Genomic DNA, 19696 nt, shown 5'->3' on the forward strand with positions numbered 1-19696 from the left:
CCTGCCCTGGGAGTGTTTGATGGGACAGTGTAGAGGGAGCTTTACTCTGTATCTAACCCGTGCTGTACCTGCCCTGGGAGTGTTTGATGGGACAGTGTAGAGGGAGCTTTACTCTTGGAGGAGCTTGACTAGAATCCTGGCGAATCAAATAACTAGGGCTGTAGTGAGGGCTTTAAACTAATTAGTGGGGGAGAGATTTCAAGAGAGCGAAAAATAAAAATGTCAGCGGAGAAGGCAACAGAGCAAGGTAGCAGTGGGGGAATTAAAAACCAGAGCATGTCAGGAAGGGACAGAATGTATAAAGATAAAGATAAAGTAGTAAAGGGGGTAAAAGCAGGATTAAATTGTCACAAAACATATTTAAAAGTTCTTTATCTGAATGCACGCAGCATTCGTAACAAAATAGACGAGTTGACGGTACAAATAACTACACATGAGTATGATCTGGTGGCCATTACAGACACATGGCTGCGAGGTGACCATGACTGGGAACTAAACATCCAAGGGTATTTGACAATTAGGAAGGACAGACAGGAAGGAAAGGGAGGTGGGGTGGCTATGTTAATAAAGGATGGAATCACTGCAATAGTGAGAAATGATATTGGGTTAAAGGATCAGGATAGTGAAACAGTTTGGGTGGAGATAAGGAATAATAAGGGGTAAAAGTCACTAGTGGGCGTAGTCTATAGGCCTCCTAACAGTTGCAACTCTGTTGGTCGGAGTATAAATCAGGAAATAGTTGGGGCTTGTAATAAGGGAACAGCTATAATCATGGGGGATTTTAACTTTCATATTGACTGGACAAATCAAATTGGGCAGGGCAGCCTTGAGGAAGAGTTCATAGAGTGCATTAGGGACGGGTTCCTTGAGCAGTATGTTACTGAACCAACCAGGGGGCAGGCAATCTGGTCCTGTGTAATGAGACAGGATTAATAAAAAATGTCCTAGTAAAGGATCCCCTTGGAATGAGTGACCATAACATGGTTGAATTCCAAATTCAGTTGGAGGGTGAGAGAGTTGGATCTCAAACCAGCGTACTAAGCTTAAATAAAGGAGACTATGAAGGTTTGAGAGCAGAGTTGACTAAAGTGGACTGGGAAAATAGATTAAGGTGTAAGACGGTACATGAGCAGTGGTGTACATTCAAGGAGATATTTCACAACTTTCAAGAAAAATATATTCCACTGAGGAAAAAGGGGCGTAAAAGAAAAGACAGCCATCCGTGGCTAATTAAATTAATAAAGGATAGTATCCGATTGAAAACAAGGGCATATAAAGTAGCTAAATCTAGTGGGAGGATAGAAGATTGGGAAGCATTTAAAAGCCAGCAAAGAATAACTAAAAGATTAATTAAGAAAGGGAAGATAGATTATGAAAGTAAACTAGCAAAAAATATAAAAACAGATAGCTGTGGCAGAACCACTGAATGACTCTGGCTAACTGTATATAATTCTCTTTAACGATGTTCTAACACCAGCCTAAACCTGTACCATTGTGTTAGGCATTACTGTGTTTTGTATATAGAGTTCGCATGTACGGGGCGTGGCCCCTTTAAGAGCGCGGGAAAACGCGAGCAAACGCGATGACGTCACGTCTCAAACCACGGGACTGCCCAGTCAGTCCTCGTGGCATCTCCGTTGAGTAAAGACCTGTTTGATTGTTCTCTTGCGTCGATCTCCGTTATTCGTAGGAATTCGTTAATTCCTACATTGGTGACCCCGTTTTTGTGAACGTTTTCACAAAAGAAGAGCACAGCATGGAAGCAAACGCCGTTTCACTAAAGCTACCGCAGTTCTGGGAGCAGCAAGCGCCCTCGTGGTTTATTCAGGTCGAGGCCCAGTTCGCCCTGAGGAACATCGATGTGGATCAGACCAAGTACCTTTATGTGGTCTCCGCACTCGACAGCTCTACCGCCTCTCGGATCGTCAGCCTCCTCGAAAACCCCCCAACGGAGCACAAGTATGAAACCCTCAAAGCGCGGTTACTGCAGGTTTTTGGGCTCACAAAATCGGAGTGCGCCCGTCGATTACTTGCTATGCCCGGGCTCGGGGACTCCAAGCCTTCAGAGTTGATGAGCCAAATGCTCACACTCCTGGGCTCAGAACGGGAATGTTTCCTATTCCGCGAGATTTTCCTCAGCCAACTGCCTGAACAGGTACAAGCTGCCCTGGCCAGATCTGAAACTGAAGACTGCGCAACACTCGCTGCGGAGGCTGACAAAATTTTCGCTGTAACTCGGCAGTACTGCGCCGCCACGAGGCACCCATCCCCCGCAGACGCCGCCCCAGCTCGTCAGCCTGCTGGGCTGTGTTTCTACCACGTGCAGTTCAGCGCGAAGGCGAGGCGTTGCCGCCCTCCCTGCAGTTTTCACCAAAAAAAACAACAACTGACACTGCGACCACTGAGGAACGGGTCTAACGGGCACCCCGCGGCCGCGATGGCGATCGGCAACGCTGGAAAATTGCTCTTCATCACTGATACTCTCTCCGGTCGTTGTTTTCTGTGCGACACCGGAGCGCAGTGCAGCATTTTACCCGCGTCCGCCCTCGATGTGCAGACGGGGAATCACGGCCCCGCCCTTGAAGCGGCCAATGGCGGAACAATTCGGACCTTTGGCAGACGGCGAGTGGAGTTGTGCCTCGGGGGGCAACGTTTTCACTGGGAGTTTGTTACGGCCAAAGTTTCCCATCCCCTCCTCGGCGCGGATTTCCTGTGCGCCAACAGCCTCCTGGTCGACGTTAGGAACCGGTGGCTGATCAACGCAGCAACTTTTAATTCTCTTCCGTGTTACCGCAGTAACACTACGTCGCGCACCGTCTCCTGTGCGTTCCCGACTCCTGATGAGTTCGCTTGCCTGCTCGGCGAATTCCCCAACCTGACAAGACCCACGTTCTCCTCCACAGCCACGAAACACGATGTGGAACACCACATCACCACCAACGGCCCCCTGGTCTACGCGCGGGCCTGGCGCCTGGAACCTGGCAAGCTGTCAGTCGCAAAGGCGGAGTTCGCAACCATGGAACGGTTAGGGATTATTCGCCGGTCGAATAGTCCCTGGTCTTCACCCCTCCATATCGTCCCGAAGCCTGGTGGCGGATGGCGGCCATGCGGCGACTATCGACGACTAAACGACGCCACCACTCCCGATCGGTACACGATCCCCCATATCCAGGATTTCTCTGCCCATTTGGCAGGGAACACCGTGTTCTCAAAAGTCGACCTCATCCGGGGCTACCACCAGGTCCCAGTTCATCCACAAGACGTCCAGAAGACCGCAGTCATCACCCCATTCGGCCTCTTCGAGTTTTTACGGATGCCGTTTGGGTTAAAGAACGCCGCCCAGGCTTTCCAACGCCTGATGGACTCCGTGCTGCGGGACCTCAAGTTCCTCTTCGTCTACCTGGATGATATTCTAATTGCCAGTCCTACTAAGGCAGAACATACCTGTCACCTATGCACCCTTTTTCGATGCCTCAGCCAACACGGCCTGATTATCAACCCGGCCAAGTGTCAGTTTGGCCTGCACCAAATTGACTTCCTGGGGCATCGCATCACCACAGAGGGAGCGGTTCCTTTACCTTCGAAGGTAGAGGCGGTGACATCCTTTCCACGCCCACAGAACATAAAGGCCCTGCAGGAATTCCGAGGCATGGTAAACTTTTACCACCGTTTCGTGCCTAAGGCAGCACTACTCATGCAGCCCCTGTACGAGGCCCTCAAGGGCAAGACTGGCAAGGACCCGGTAGACTGGACGGAGGACATGGCCCAAGCGTTCGCCGACACCAAAAGCACCTTAGCCAACGCGACTATGCTGGCGCACCCGCTGCCAGGAGCCACCATCGCCCTCACCACCGACGCGTCGGACTACGCAGTCGGTGCCGTGCAACAGCAGTGGGTGAATGGGACGTGGCAGCCGTTGGCATTCTTCAGCCGTCAACTACGGCAGAACGAGAGAGCATACAGCACGTTCGACCGGGAGTTGCTCGTCCTTTTTCTGGCCATCTGCCATTTTCGGTTCCTGCTGGAAGGACGTCCTTTCACCGCCTTTGTGGACCATAAGCCGCTGACCTTTGCAATGTCCAAGACCGCCGAACCGTGGTCAGCCCGACAGCAGCGTCAACTGACCTACATATCCGAATTCACCACGGATATACGGCACGTGGCCGGTAAGGACAACCTGGTGGCAGACTGCCTCTCCCGCGCGATCGTCAATATGGTTCATTTGGGCATCGACTACGCCCTCATGGCAGCGGACCAAGCCTCAGACCCGGAAGTCCAGGCTTACAGAACGGCCATCACTGGCCTCCAGTTGGCTGACGTCAAGTTCCATTCGGCAGGTACCACGCTGTTGTGTGACATCTCCGTACAGGATCCTCGCCCTGTCGTGCCGGTCGTCTGGCGCCGCAAAGTGTTCGACGCCATACATGGGTTGTCACACCCTGGAATGAAGGCCTCTCAGAAACTGATGTCAGCAAAATTTGTGTGGCATGGCATGCATAAAGATGTCCGTGACTGGGCCAACAGCTGCGTGGTCTGCCAAAAGGCCAAGGTACAGCGCCACATCAAAGCTCCGTTGGCCGCCTTCACAGTTCCGGAGCGACGTTTTGACCACGTCAACGTGGACCTGGTAGGACCACTCCCACCCTCCCATGGTTTTTCACACATCCTGACCATGGTTGACCACACCACCAGATGGCCAGAGGCGGTCCCCCTGTCATCCACTACTTCGGCGGACGTGGCCAGGGCGTTCATTTCCTCCTGGATCGCCCGTTTCGGAGTGCCCGCAGATATTTCGTCAGACAGGGGACCGCAGTTTTCCTCCGAACTCTGGAATGCAGTGGCCCAAGGACTCGGTGTCAAATTACACCGCACCACAGTCTACCACCCACAGGCGAATGGCCTCTGCGAACGCTTCCACCGGTCAATGAAAGCCGCCCTGAGGGCCAGCCTCCAGGACGCTGGATGGGCAGACAAGCTACCGTGGGTCCTGTTGGGCCTTCGCGCGGCCCCCAAAGAAGACCTTCACTCTTCATCAGTGGAGCTTGTGTATGGTCAGCCGCTGCGAGTCCCGGGGGACTTCCTACCAACATCGACGGAGCCATTGTCCGCGTCTGCCCAGCTTGCTAGTCACCAAGAGGCGGCCAGATGTTTCGCACCGGTGCCCACTTCGCACCACGGGCCGCAGAGGTCACACGTTCCCACGGAGCTTCACAAGGCTGAATATGTTTTTATTCGCCATGATGCACATAGGGATCCGCTCAAGGCCCCATATACCGGTCCCTTCCGCGTGTTGGAAGCAGGGGACAAAACCTTCACGGTAGATGTCGGTGGTAAACCGGACCACATTTCGGTCGACCGCTTAAAGCCAGCACATTTAGACCTCGACCGCCCCGTCGAGACAGCACAACCGCCGAGACGGGGTCGGCCACCCATCGTCGTTACGGCAGACCAAGTGCGACCGCCCGCCAGACTGCCAGACGACCAGCAGCCTCCGCCTCGAGAGTACAGGAGTCGTTCTGACAGGCTTGTCAGACCCCCTCACCATTTGACTTTGTCCGTTAAAGCGAATTCTGGGGGGGGCGCATATGGCAGAACCACTGAATGACTCTGGCTAACTGTCCAGCATCTCGTGAAGTGGTGCGCCGACAACAACCTGGCCCTTAACACCAAGAAAACAAAGGAAATAATTGTGGACTTCAGGAAGTCCAAAGGCGGAAGTCACACCCCCATCCACATCAATGGGGCGGAGGTGGAAAGGGTGGCCAGCTTTAAGTTCCTCGGAGTCCACATCACGGAAGACCTCTCCTGGTCTCTCAACACCTCCTTTCTGGTGAAGAAGGCCCAGCAGCGCCTATATTTCTTGAGGAGGCTGAAGGGATGTAATCTGTCACCCCTGATCCTCTCTAACTTCTACCGCTGCACTATAGAGAGCATCCTGACAAACTGTATCACGGTATGGTACGGCAGCTGTAGCTCCCATGACCGGAAAGCCCTGCAGCGGGTAGTCAAAACTGCCCAACGCATTACCGGCACCCGGCTACCGACCATAGAACATATATATCAGAAACGCTGCCTACGGAGGGCACGGTCAAAGACCCTACCCACCCCAGCCACAGTCTGTTCGCCCTCCTACCATCTGGAAGACGCTACAGATGCATTCGCACCCGTACGACCAGATTTAGGAACAGCTTCTTTCCCAGGGCTGTCATCCTACTGAACTCCACAAATAAACACTAAAGCCTGCACATCTGCCAATGCACTTTATTATGGTCATATTTATGCTAATATATATGTACAAATGTATGTTGAAATGTTTAAGTGTCCTAATCCAAATTGTACACTCTCGGGAGCCACAAGCCTACATTTCGTTGTACTGCACTTGTGCACTAACAATGACAATAAAAGTTGATTTGATTTGATATAATTCTCTTTAACGATGTTCTAACACCAGCCTAAGCCTGTACCATTGTGTTAGGCATTACTGTGTTTTGTATATAGACTTTGCATGTACGGGGCGTGGCCCCTTTAAGAGCGCGGGAAAACGCGGGCAAACGCGATGACGTCACGTCGCAAACCACGGGACTGCCCAGGCAGTCCTCGTGGAATCTCCGTTGAGTTGCGTCGATCCCCGTTATTCGTAGGAATTCGTTAATTCCTACATAGCAAGTGTTTCTACAGTTATATAAAAAGAAAAAGGGTGGCTGAAGTGAACGTTGGTCCCTTAGAAGACGAGACTGGGAAATTAGTGGTGGGGAAAATGGAGATGGCAAAAATGCTGAACAAATATTTTGTATCAGTCTTTACAGTAGAGGACACTAAAAATATCCCAACACTTGGAGAGGCAAGGATTAATCGGGGATAGTCAGCATGGCTTTGTCAAGGGTAAATCATGTCTGACCAATCTGATTGAATTTTTCGAGGGGGTGACTAGGTGTGTGGATGAGGGAAATGCTGTGGATGTGGTTTACATGGACTTCAGTAAAGCTTTTGACAAGGTCCTGCATAGGAGACTGGTCAAGAAGGTAAGAGCCCATGGGATCCAGGGGGCCTTGGCGCGTTGGATCCTAAACTGGCTGAGTGGCAGGAGGCAGAGGGTGATGGTCGAAGGTTGCTTTTGTGACTGGAAGCCTGTGTCCAGTGGGGTACCTCAGGGATCGGTGCTGGGTCCCTTGCTGTTTGTGATCTACATTAATGATTTGGATGAGAATGTAAAGGGTATGATCAGTAAGTTCGTGGATGACACGAAAATTGGTGGGGTGGTAAATTGCGAGGAGGAAAGCCTCAGGCTACAGGACGATATTAACGGGTTGGTCAGATGGGCGGAAAAGTGGCAAATGGAATTTAACCCGGAAAAGTGCGAGGTGATGCATTTTGGACGGACAAATAAGGCAAGGGAATACACAATGAGTGGTAGGACCCTAGGAAGTACAGAGGGTCAGAGGGACCTTGGTGTACATGTACATAGATCCCTGAAGGCAGCGGAACAGGTAGATAAGGTGGTTAAAAAGGCATATGGGATACTTGCCTTCATTAGCCGAGGCATAGAATATAAGAGCAGGGAGGTTATGATGGAGCTGTACAAAACGCTGGTGAGGCCACAGCTGGAGTACTGTGTGCAGTTCTGGTCGCCTCACTATAGGAAGGATGTGATTGCTTTGGAGAGGGTGCAGAGAAGATTCACCAGGATGTTACCTGGGATGGAGCGCCTCAGCTATGAAGAAAGACTCAACAGGCTGGGGTTGTTTTCCTTGGAGCAAAGGAGGCTGAGGGGGGACCTGATTGAGGTGTACAAAATGATGAGGGGCATAGATAGGGTAGATAAAGAGGAACTTTTCCCCTTAGTAGGGGGGTCAATAACAAGGGGGCACAGATTCAGGGTAAGGGGCAGGAGATTTAGGGGGGATTTGAGGAGGAACTTTTTCACCCAGAGGGTGGTTGGAAGCTGGAACTCTCTGCCTGAAAGGGTGGTGGAGGCAGGAACCCTCACAACATTCAAGAAGCATTTGGATGAGCACTTGAAATGCCATTGCATACAAGGCTATGGACCAAATGCTGGAAAATGGGATTAGACTGGACAGGGAGGGATGGGCGGCGCAGACACGATGGGCCGAAGGGCCTCTTTCTGTGCTGTAAAACTCTATGGCCTAGAAATTGAGTGCCCTTAGCGCCGATTTTGCGGCGCTAGAGGGCCTAGCGCTGCATTTGGCGCCGGCGCCGAAATCGCCTGGGGCCCTTACGCCGCGGTAGACCGGTAGCGCTGCGCCGGCACCGATGACGTCATCGGTGTGCGCAGCGTCCCGGTTGCCATGCCGACGGGCCCCAGCGCCGAAATTCAGTTGCGGCCGCCTCGCCCGTGACAGCCGCAACTAAGACTCTGGCAACAGAGTCTTACGAGTCTTTGCGCCGGCGCATTAAAGGCCCCGCGGCGGCCGGCCGCTTTCCCGCCGGCCGCCTGGCCGCAGCTCCCTCCCCGGACTTCCCCCCGCCCCCCCCCCGGAACAGAAGCAAGCCCGGCACTTGTCCGAGGTGCCGGGCTCATTTTTTAAAATATTTTCGCGGGCCGCGATCGGGTGCAGGCAGCTCCTCCTTAAGGGAAGGAGGAGGCCTGCACTTCCCGAGCCTGCCGCACCGCATCGGGTGCCGCAGCGCCGGAATTGCGGCGCGAAACGGCAGTTAGCGCCGATTTACCGCCGCTAAGACCCTTCAGTAGCGCCGGCAGCCGTTTGGGCGCGGCCCTGCTGAATTTTTGGCGCGCGCAGGGGGACTTAGCACCGGCACTAACTTCCGGCGCTAAAGCCCTGGCTAAGCCAAAACTCAATTTCTAGGCCTATGACTCTATGACTCTATGACACTGGACAAACAGGGGCTATGGGGGGGAGGAGCTAAACACGATTAAAATCACTAAGGAGGCGGTACTTGGTAAGATAATGGGACTTAAGGCGGATAAATCCCCTGGACCTGATGGCTTACATCCTAGGGTCTTGAGAGAAGTAGCAGTAGGGATTGCGGATGCATTGGTGGTAATTTTCCAAAACTCCCTGGATTCAGGAAAGGTCCCAGCAGATTGGAAAACTGCTAATGTAACGCCCTTATTTAAAAAGGGAGGCAGACAAAAGGCTGGAAACTATAGATCAGTTAGCCTAACATCTGTGGTTGGTAAAATGTTGGAGTCCATTATTAAGGAAGCAGTAACAGGACATTTGGATAAGCATAATTTAATCAGACAGAGTCAGCATGGTTTTATGAAGGGGAAGTCATGTTTGACAAATTTGCTCGAATTCTTTGAGGACGTAACAAACAGGGTGGATAAAGGGGAACCAGTGGATGTGGTGTATTTGGACTTCCAAAAGGCATTTGACAAGGTGCCACACAAAAGATTACTGATCAAGATAAGAAATCACGGGATTGGGGGTAATATACTGGCATGGGTGGAAGATTGGCTATCTAACAGAAAACAGAGAGTTGGGATAAATGGTTCATTCTCGGGTTGGCAATCAGTAACTAGTGGTGTTCCACAGGGGTCAGTGCTGGGATCCCAACTCTTTACAATCTATATTAACGATTTGGAGGAGGGGACCAAGTGCAACATATCCAAGTTTGCCGATGATACAAAGGTGGGAGGGAAAGCAGTGAGTGAGGAGGACATAAAAAACCTGCAAAAGGACATAGACAGGCTAAGTGAGGGGGCAGAAATTTGGCAGATGGAATATAATGTTGGAAAGTGTGAGGTTATGCACTTTGGCAGAAAAAATCAAAGAGCAAGTTATTATCTAAATGGAGAGAAACTGCAAAGTGCTACAGTACAAAGGGATCTGGGGGTCCTGGTGCATGAAACACAGAAGGTTAGTATGCAGGTACAGCAGGTGATCAGGAGGGCCAATGGAATCTTGGCTTTTATTGCAAGGAGGATGGAGTATAAAAGCAGGGAAGTCTTGCTTCAGTTATACAGGGTATTGGTGAGGCCACACCTGGAATACTGCGTGCAGTTTTGGTTTCCATATTTAAGAAAAGATATACTTGCTCTTGAGGCGGTTCAGAGAAGGTTCACTCGGTTGATTCTGGAGATGAGGGGGTTGACGTATGAGGAAAGGTTGAGTAGGTTGGGACTCTACTCATTGGAGTTCAGAAGAATGAGAGGCGATCTTATCGAAACATATAAGATTGTGAGGGGACTTGATCGGGTGGATGCAGTGAGGATGTTTCCACTGATGGGTGAGACTAGAACTAGGGGGCATAATCTTAGAATAAGGGGCTGCCCTTTCAAAACTGAGATGAGGAGAAACTTCTTCACTCAGAGGGTGGTAAATCTAGGGAATTTGCTGCCCCAGAGAGCTGTGGAAGCTGCGACATTAAATAAATTTAAAATGGAGATAGACAGTTTCCTAGCAGATAAGGGAATTAGGGGTTACGGGGAGAGGGCAGGGAAGTGGATGTCCTCACGATGCGGTCTCCTCTACATTGGGGAGACCAAACGCAGATTGGGTGACCGCTTTGTGGAACACCTCCGTTCAGTCCGTAAGGGTGACCCCGAGCTTCCGGTCGCCTGTCATTTTAATTCACCGCTCCATTCCCACTCGGACCTCACCGTCCCCGGCCTTTTGTATTGTACCACGGAAGCTCAACGTAAACTCGAGGAACAGCACCTCATCTTCCGATTAGGCAGTCTGCAGCCTTCCGGACTCAATATCGAGTTCAACAATTTCAGATCATAAGCTCGGCCCCCATTTCATTTTTTCTTGTAATTTTTCCACTCCTTTCCCCCCCCCCCCGCTTTCCTTTTGTTTCTCTCTCACACCTGGCAGCTATCGTTTGCCCTGCCAGTACACTTTACACCTAATCCCAGCCTATTACTATCTCGTCTAGCTTCTAATCTCTTTTACTTCTTTTGTTTCTTTTATTCTTTTGTCCGATCGCAGCCCTGCCTTCGATCTAGTTTCTTTTCGTTCTAGTTTTGAAGGAGGGTTCGACCCGAAACGTCAACTCAAATTTCTCTCCACGGATGTTGCCTGATCTGCTGAGTTTTTCCAGCATTTTCTGTTGTTATTAAGTGGATGTGAGTCTAGGTTTGGATCAGCCATGATCCAATTGAATGGCGGAGCAGGCCCGAGGGGCCGTATGGCCTACTCCTGCTCCTACTTCTTATGTTCTTATGTATCTAACCCCGTGCTGTACCTGCCCTGGGAGTGTTTGATGGGACAGTGTAGAGGGAGCTTTACTCTGTATCTAACCCGTGCTGTACCTGCCCTGGGAGTGTTTGATGGGACAGTGTAGAGGGAGATTCACTCTGTATCTAACCCGTGCTGTACCTGCCCTGGGAGTGTTTGATGGGACAGTGTAGAGGGAGCTTTACTCTGTATCTAACCCCGTGCTGTACCTGCCCTGGGAGTGTTTGATGGAACAGTGTAGAGGGAGCTTTACTCTGTATCTAACCCGTGCTGTACCTGCTCTGGGAGTGTTTGATGGGACAGTGTAGAGGGAGCTTTACTCTGTATCTAACCCCGTGCTGTACCTGCCCTGGGAGTGTTTGATGGGAGAGTGTAGAGGCAGCTTTACTCTGTATCTAACCCGTGCTGTACCTGCCCTGGGAGTGTTTGATGGGACAGTGTAGAGGGAGCTTTACTCTGTATCTAACCCGTGCTGTACCTGCCCTGGGAGTGTTTGATGGGACAGTGTAGAGGAAGCTTTACTCTGTATCTAACCCGTGCTGTACCTGCCCTGGGAGTGTTTGATGGGATGGTGTAGAGGGAGCTTTACTCTGTATCTAACCTGTGCTGTACCTGCCCTGGGAGTGTTTGATGGGACAGTGTAGAGGGAGCTTTACTCTGTATCTAACCCCGTGCTGTACCTGCCCTGGGAGTGTTTGATGGGACAGTGTAGAGGGAGCTTTACTCTGTATCTACCCCGTGCTGTACCTGCCCTGGGAGTGTTTGATGGGATGGTGTAGAGGGAGCTTTACTCTGTATCTAACCCGTGCTGTACCTGCCCTGGGAGTGTTTGATGGGATGGTGTAGAGGGAGCTTTACTCTGTATCTAACCCGTGCTGTACCTGCCCTGGGAGTGTTTGATGGAACAGTGTAGAGGGAGCTTTACTCTGTATCTAACCCGTGCTGTACCTGCCCGGGGAGTGTTGATGGGATGGTGTAGAGGGAGCTTTACTCTGTATCTAACCCGTGCTGTACCTGCCCTGGGAGTGTTTGATGGGACAGTGTAGAGGGAGCTTTACTCTGTATCTAACCCGTGCTGTACCTGCCCTGGGAGTGTTTGATGGGACAGTGTAGAGGGAGCTTTACTCTGTATCTAACCCGTGCTGTACCTGCCCTGGGAGTGTTTGATGGGACAGTGTAGAGGGAGCTTTACTCTGTATCTAACCCGTGCTGTACCTGCCCTGGGAGTGTTTGATGGGACAGTGTAGAGGGAGCTTTACTCTTTCTAACCCGTGCTGTACCTGCCCTGGGAGTGTTTGATGGGACAGTGTAGAGGGAGCTTTACTCTGTATCTAACCCGTGCTGTACCTGCCCTGGGAGTGTTTGATGGGATGGTGTAGAGGGAGCTTTACTCTGTATCTAACCCCGTGCTGTACCTGCCCTGGGAGTGTTTGATGGGACAGTGTAGAGGGAGCTTTACTCTGTATCTAACCCGTGCTGTACCTGCCCTGGGAGTGTTTGATGGGATGGTGTAGAGGGAGCTTTACTCTGTATCTAACCCCGTGCTGTACCTGCCCTGGGAGTGTTTGATGGGACAGTGTAGAGGGAGCTTTACTCTGTATCTAACCTGTGCTGTACCTGCCCTGGGAGTGTTTGATGGGATGGTGTAGTGTGTAACCTGCATCGCTACCTTTAGTGATCTGTGTGTCTGTATCCCCAGATCCCTGTGCCCCATTTAGACTCTCAGTTTTCAAGCAGTATGTGGCCTGCTTATTCTTCCTACCTAAATGCACGACCTCACACTTATCTATATTGAAGTTAATTTGACAATTACGTGCCCATTCTGCAAATTTATTAATGCCTTCCTGTATTTTGTCACCGTACTCCTCTGTATAAACTACACCCCGCCCTGCCAGTTTGGTGTCATCTGCAAATTTTGAAATTGTTCTTTCGATTGCCGAGTCCAAATGGTTTATGTAAATAGTGGACAACAGTGGCCCCAGCACCGATCCCTGTGGAACACCATTTCCCACCCTTTTAGTAACTACCTTTAACCCCTTACTCTCTGTTTTCTGTTGTGTCGCCAGCTTGCTCGCCATTCTGTTACCTGTCTCCCAACTCCACATGTTCTGACCTTAGTCAGGAGTTTACTGTGCGGTACCTTATCGAAGGCTTTTTTGGAAATCTAAATACACGTGCACACAGTCCGGGGTGGGGATTGTGGGGGGGTCATCCAGCCTGACTCTGTCTAAACCCTGGGTAGGTGGGGAGTATTGGGATTACTGCAATTATATAGGGCCCTGGTGAGACCACACCTGGAGTATTGTGTACAGTTTCGGTCTCCTTACCTAAGGAAGGATATACTTGCCATAGAGGGAGTGCAACGAAGGTTCACCAGACTGGTTCCTGGGATGGGGGGACTGTCCTATGAGGAGAGATTGAGTAGACTAGGCCTATATTCTCTAGAGTTTAGAAGAATGAGAGGTGATCTCATTGAAAGATACAAAATTCTTACAGTGCTTGACAGGGTAGATGCAGGGAGGATGTTTCCCCTGGCTGGGGAGTCTAGAACCAGGGGTCACAGTCTCAGGATAAGGGGTCGGCCATTTAGGACTGAGATGAGGAGGAATTTCTTCACTCAGAGGGTGGTGAATCTTTGGAATTCTCTGCCCCAGAGGGCTGTGGAGGCTCAGTCGTTGAGTATATTCAAGATAGAGATCGATAGATTTTTTTAATATTAAGGGAATCGAGGATATGGGGATAGTGCAGGAAAGTGGAGGTGAGGTAGATGATCAGCCATGACCTTATTGAATGGCGAAGCAGGCTCGAGGGGCTAAATGGCCGACTCCTGCTCCTATTTCTTATGTTCTTATGTATTCTGCCTGCGGGGGGTCTGTGGGCAGAGGGCGGTGGGGAGAGCCTGCCCGCGGGGGGTCTGTGGGCAATGGGAGTGTCCCCCACTGCGGGGTGTCTGTGGGCGGAGGGCGGTGGGGAGAGTCCTGCCCGCGGGGGGTCTGTGGGCGGAGGGCGGTGGGGAGATTCCTGCCCGCGGGGGGTCTGTGTGAGGGGAGGGCGGTGGGCTGATCGGCCCTCTTGGTTCATTGCTGACTGTTGGTCTCCCCAGGTGCCCTATCTGAAGAGGCCGATGGATATCTGGTGTGGGCTGAACCATTCCCTGGTGCTCTCCCAAGTCAGCGATTTCAGTAAGGAGGTCCACGGCTGTGGGTGCGGAGCGGGAGGGCGACTGCCAGGGTTCCCGAAAGGCAGCGCTTTCTTCATCAAGCTGTACGTCCAGGTAGGCACTCGGCATTCGGCACTCGGCACTCAGCGTTCCACTCTCGGCACTCGGCCCCTGGCGTTCGGCGCTCGGCACCTGGCGTTCGGCACTCAGCACTCGGCACACGGCACTCGGCACACGGCACTCGACACCTGGCGTTCGGCACTCGGCACTCGGCACACGGCACTCGGCACCTGGCGTTCGGCACTTGGCACACGGCACTCGGCACTTGGCACACGGCACTCGGCACCTGGCGTTCGGCACTCGGCACACGGCACTCGGCACCTGGCGTTCGGCACTCGGCACTCGGCACACGGCACTCGGCACCTGGCGTTCGGCACACGGCACTCGGCACACGGCACTCGGCGTACGGCACTCGGCACTCGGCGCATGGCACGCGGCGCTCAACACACGGCACTTGGCATTAGGCACTCGGTCTCCTCAAGGAGATTTACTACAATGGTACCAGGGATGAGGGACTTCAGTTATGTGGAGAGACTGGAGAAGCTGGGATTGTTCTCCTTAGAGCAGAGAAAGTTAAGTGGGACTTAATAAGGGTGTTCAAAAGAGTAGGGGCGTGGGACTAATTGGAGGGCTCGTTCAAAGAGCCGGCACAGGCACGATGGGCCGAATGGTCTCCTTATGTGCTGTGTCATTCTAAGATGTGGAGATATTTAAAGTGCTCTCTGCGTCCCTCCATCCCCCGGGACATGGAGTTTCTCCGCTATCAGCGGCAATACCCACCTTCGTTGCAGCTTCATGGCACCAACCGAGAGTTGTCTGCACAGGAGCGGCTGGGTAATGCGCTGGTGCCTCGGGTAACGGACACTCTCAGTGCAGTACTGAGGGGGTGCCGCACTGTCGGAGGGGCAGTACTGAGGGAGTGCCGCACTGTCGGAGGGGCAGTACTGAGGGAGTGCCGCACTGTCGGAGGGGCAGTACTGAGGGAGTGCCGCACTGTCGGAGGGGCAGTACTGAGGGAGTGCCGCACTGTCGGAGGGGCAGTACTGAGGGAGCGCCGCACTTTCGGAGGGGCGGTACTGAGGGAGCGCCGCACTGTCGGAGGGGCAGTACTGAGGGAGCGCCGCACTGTCAGAGGGGTAGTACTGAGGGAGCGCCGCACTGTCGGAGGGGCAGTACTGAGGGAGCGCCGCACTGTCGGAGGGGCAGTACTGAGGGAGCGCCGCACTGTCGCAGGGGCAGTACTGAGGGAGCGCCGCACTGTCGGAGGGGCAGTACTGAGGGAGTGCTGCACTGTCGGAGGGGCAGTACTGAGGGAGCCTCCGGCCCAATGTCGGAGGGGCAGTACTGAGGGAGCGCCGCACTGTTGGAGGGGCAGTACTGAGGGAGCACCGCACTGTCAGAGGGGCAGTACTGAGGGAGCCCTGCACTGTCGGAGGGTCTGTACTGAGGGAGTGCCGTACTGTCGGAGGGGCAGTACTGAGGGAGCACCGCACTGTCAGAGGGGCAGTACTGAAAGAGCGCTGCACTGTCAGAGGGGCAGTACTGAGGGAGCACCGCACTGTCGGAGGGGCAGTACTGAGGGAGCGCCGCACTGTCGGAGGAGCAGTCCTGAGGGAGCGCCGCACTGTCGGAGGGGCAGTACTGAGGGAGTGCTGCACTGTTGAGGGGCAGTACTGAGGGAGCACCGGACTGTCAGAGGGGCAGTACTGAGGGAGCGCCGCACTGTCGGAGGGGCAGTAATGAGGGAGCGCTGCACTGTCGGTGGTGCCGTCTTTCGGATGAGACATTAAACCGAGGCCCTGTCTACCCTCTCAGGTGCGCTCCCCGGGCCAATATTTATCTTTCAACCACCATCACTAAAAACAGATGATCGGGTCATTTATCACATTGCTGTCTATTGGAGCTTGCTGTGCGCAAATTGACTGCCGCATTTCCTACATTACAACAGTGCCCACAATTCAAAAAAAGTACTTCATTGGGTGTAAAGCGCTTTGGGACGTCCTGAGGTGGTGAAAGGCGCTGGAGAAATGCAAGTTCTTTCTTTCTTTCTCTTTGCACCCCCCCCCCCACCCGATCCCCCCCCTCAGGTCCCACACTGTACCAAGCTGCTCTGCTCCACCCGTGAGTGCCTCTACATGCTGTCCTGCTACGACATCAGCGAGGTGCTGGCGTTCCGCGAGCTGCCCTGCACCAAGGCCCGGTCGCAGGGGGCGGACCCGGAGACGGAGGGGACCCGCACGTGCGCCCGCTACCTCAGCCAGCTGGAGAGCTGTGCCAGCCTGGCGGAGCAGATGGAGAAGATGAAGGAGATCATCAACCAGATGGGGCTGTCCAGCTACCAGAAGGACTTCCTGCTGGAGGCCATCCGCACCTTGCAGCGCTCGACCGGGGGGGCGGTGCCCGTGCCACCCAGAGACGGTGCAGTGTGACCCGCAGGGGGAAGCCGGGGTCGCCCGGCAACACCGGCGCCCACTAATGTATGGATATTTAGCACTTTTAACTTTCACGGACAAAGCTCCATCAAATCAGGACTTTAAATTGTTGGTTTTTTTTTTATGGCAATAAAATGCGTTAATACAACGAACAGGGACTAACTGGGTTTGTAGCTCATCCGGACATGTGGCGAGTCGGTCTCTATTTCTGGATGGTCACTTCTCGCCCGGACTCTGTGTGTGTGTGTGGGTCAGCGTGTGTGATCGGTTGGCATTGCCCACTCGCCGGGGTCAGACCGAGAGCAGGATCGCGCCCCCCCGTCTGAGGGCATTTCTCCCCCGCTCCGGGGGATGATCGCGCCCCCCACACCACCACCACCCCCCAACCCCCCGCTGTACAGTGCCCCCCATCGCCCCCCGCCTCCCCCCTGGTCTGAGGGCATTTCTCCCCCGCTCCGGGGGCTGATGGCACGTGGCATGCCCCCCACCTCCCCCCCACACTGTACGGTGCCCCCCATCGCCCCCCGTCTCCCTCCTTTGCCCCACACGGTCCACACCCCCCCCCCACCCCCCGCACAACACGGCCCAGAGACAGAAATCTCCCTCCACTCAGCAACGAGGATTCTGATTGCGACGCCAAGGGATTCCATCACCTGTCCATCGTGCCCCTACCCCTCTCCCTCTCTCTGTCCCTCTCCCCCCCGTCCCCGGTGGGGGCTCTCATCCCGTCCTCCCTCCTGCACGGCGGCCGCTCATTGTCTGTCTGTCCGGGCAGGGAGCCGGAGCACGAGATGGGAGTTATACCGTGAAAGGGGGGGGAAATGCAGTGCGACACTGCCACTCGCTGGCAGCTCACTGCAACTGCAGGAGAAAAAGTTTCCTTTTCCCCACCCTCCGCCCCCAACCGCCCCTTTAGTCAGCGCTTCGCTCCCGCAGGCGTGGACCAGCTCTTGATCCCTATCCGGTGACGCCTGCTGTTCCGCCATGCGAGGCATCGCAGCGGCCAGGTTTTTGATCGCTCTCGGGGATTCGTGGTACGATTCTTGAACCTTTGTCCCCGTTCTAACTTCCTGTTGTGATGTCATGAATAAGGTGAATCAGAATGTCGAGAATCTGAATCAAAATATTAGTTTTTAACAGGAATGAATGTTCCGGAACCCCCGCAGCCCCTCGGGAGGAATCTCTGAGTGTTTATTTCTGAACCCGTTCTGCGGTGTATTCGAGTGCGACAGAAGGTGAGCAGGTAAGGGGTCTGTCCCTGCAGTGTGGTTACCGAGGGCCTCCCCCGCCCCAGGGACCCCCGAGACTCAACCCCTGGATCCAACCACTGCAGAATACCCCCGGGACACCTCCCCACAGACCCCACGCCCCGGTCCCCCCGCCCCAGGGACCGCTGGGACTCACCCCCCCGGACCCAACCCCACCCAGTCCCCCCGCCCCAGGGACCCCTGGGACTCACCCCCTGGGACTCACCCCCCCGGACCCAACCCCACCCGGTCCCCCCACCCCAGGTTCCCCTGGGACTCACCCCCTGGGACTCACCACCCCGGACCCAACCCCACCCGGTCCCCCCGCCCCAGGGACCCCTGGGACTCACCCCCTGGGACTCACCCCCCCGGACCCAACCCCACCCGGTCCCCCTGCCCCAGGGACCCCTGGGACTCACCCCCACAGACCAACACCCCCGGTCCCCCTGCCCCAGGGACCCCTGGGACTCACCCCCACAGACCAACACCCCCGGTCCCCCTGCCCCAGGGACCCCTGGGACTCACCCCCACAGACCAACACCCCCGGTCCCCCTGCCCCAGGGACCCCTGGGACTCACCACCCCGGACCCAACCCCCCCTGGTTCCCCCCCCCAACCCCAGGGACCCCTGGGACACCCGCCGAGACACTCCCCAGGGACCCCCCGGGACTCACTCCCCAGACCCCACCCCCTCGGACCCAAACTCACCCCCGGAACCTCCCCCGAGACACTCTCCCCCCGCCCCCGGGACTCACTCCCCCCGAGACACTCTCCCCCCGCCCCCGGGACTCACTCCCCCCGAGACACTCTCCCCCCGCCCCCGGGACTCACTCCCCCCGAGACACTCTCCCCCCGCCCCCGGGACTCACTCCCCCCGAGACACTCTCCCCCCGCCCCCGGGACTCACTTCCCCCGAGACACTCTCCCCCCGCCCCCGGGACTCACTCCCCCCGGGACTCACTCCCCCCGAGACACTCTCCCCCCGCCCCCGGGACTCACTTCCCCCGAGGCACTCTCCCCCCGCCCCCGGGACACACTTCCCCCGAGGCACTCTCCCCCCGCCCCCGGGACTCACTCCCCCCGAGACACTCTCCCCCCGCCCCCGGGCCTCACTCCCCCCGAGACACTCTCCCCCCCGCCCCCGGGCCTCACTCCCCCCGAGACACTCTCCCCCCGCCCCCGGGCCTCACTCCCCCCGAGACACTCTCCCCCCGCCCCCGGGACTCACTTCCCCCGAGGCACTCTCCCCCCGCCCCCGCCCCTCACTCCCCCCGAGACACTCTCCCCCCGAGACACTCTCCCCCCGCCCCCGCCCCCGGGACTCACTCCCCCCGAGACACTCTCCCCCCGCCCCCGGGCCTCACTCCCCCCGAGACACTCTCCCCCCGCCCCCGCCCCCGGGCCTCACTCCCCCCGAGACACTCTCCCCCCGCCCCCGGGACTCACTCCCCCCGAGACACTCTCCCCCCGCCCCCGGGACTCACTCCCCCCGAGACACTCTCCCCCCGCCCCCGGGACTCACTCCCCCCGAGACACTCTCCCCCTGCCCCGCCCCCAGGACAGCACTGGTTAAAGTGTTCTGACGAAGGGTCACTGACCTGAAACGTTAGCTCTGTTTCTCTCTCCACAGATG

General features: G+C 55.1%; 1 protein-coding gene across 1 annotated transcript in view; it reads left to right on the forward strand.

Moving 5' to 3' along the window:
• The window catches only part of LOC147091137 (F-box only protein 24-like), an 86430-nt gene extending 69467 nt beyond the window's left edge, over positions 1 to 16963 (forward strand). Inside the window, exons 9-10 of the mRNA XM_085977595.1 lie at positions 14269 to 14439; positions 16473 to 16963. Coding sequence (XP_085833721.1) covers positions 14269 to 14439; positions 16473 to 16814 — 513 coding nt within the window. The 3' untranslated portion in view covers positions 16815 to 16963. The remainder of the gene's footprint in view (positions 1 to 14268; positions 14440 to 16472) is intronic.
• The last annotated feature ends 2733 nt before the right edge of the window (positions 16964 to 19696 follow it).

Source organism: Somniosus microcephalus, unplaced genomic scaffold, assembly GCF_052327205.1.
Source record: "Somniosus microcephalus isolate GS21.2 unplaced genomic scaffold, FLI_Smic_1.0 unresolved_chr4, whole genome shotgun sequence".
NCBI lineage: Eukaryota > Metazoa > Chordata > Chondrichthyes > Squaliformes > Somniosidae > Somniosus > Somniosus microcephalus.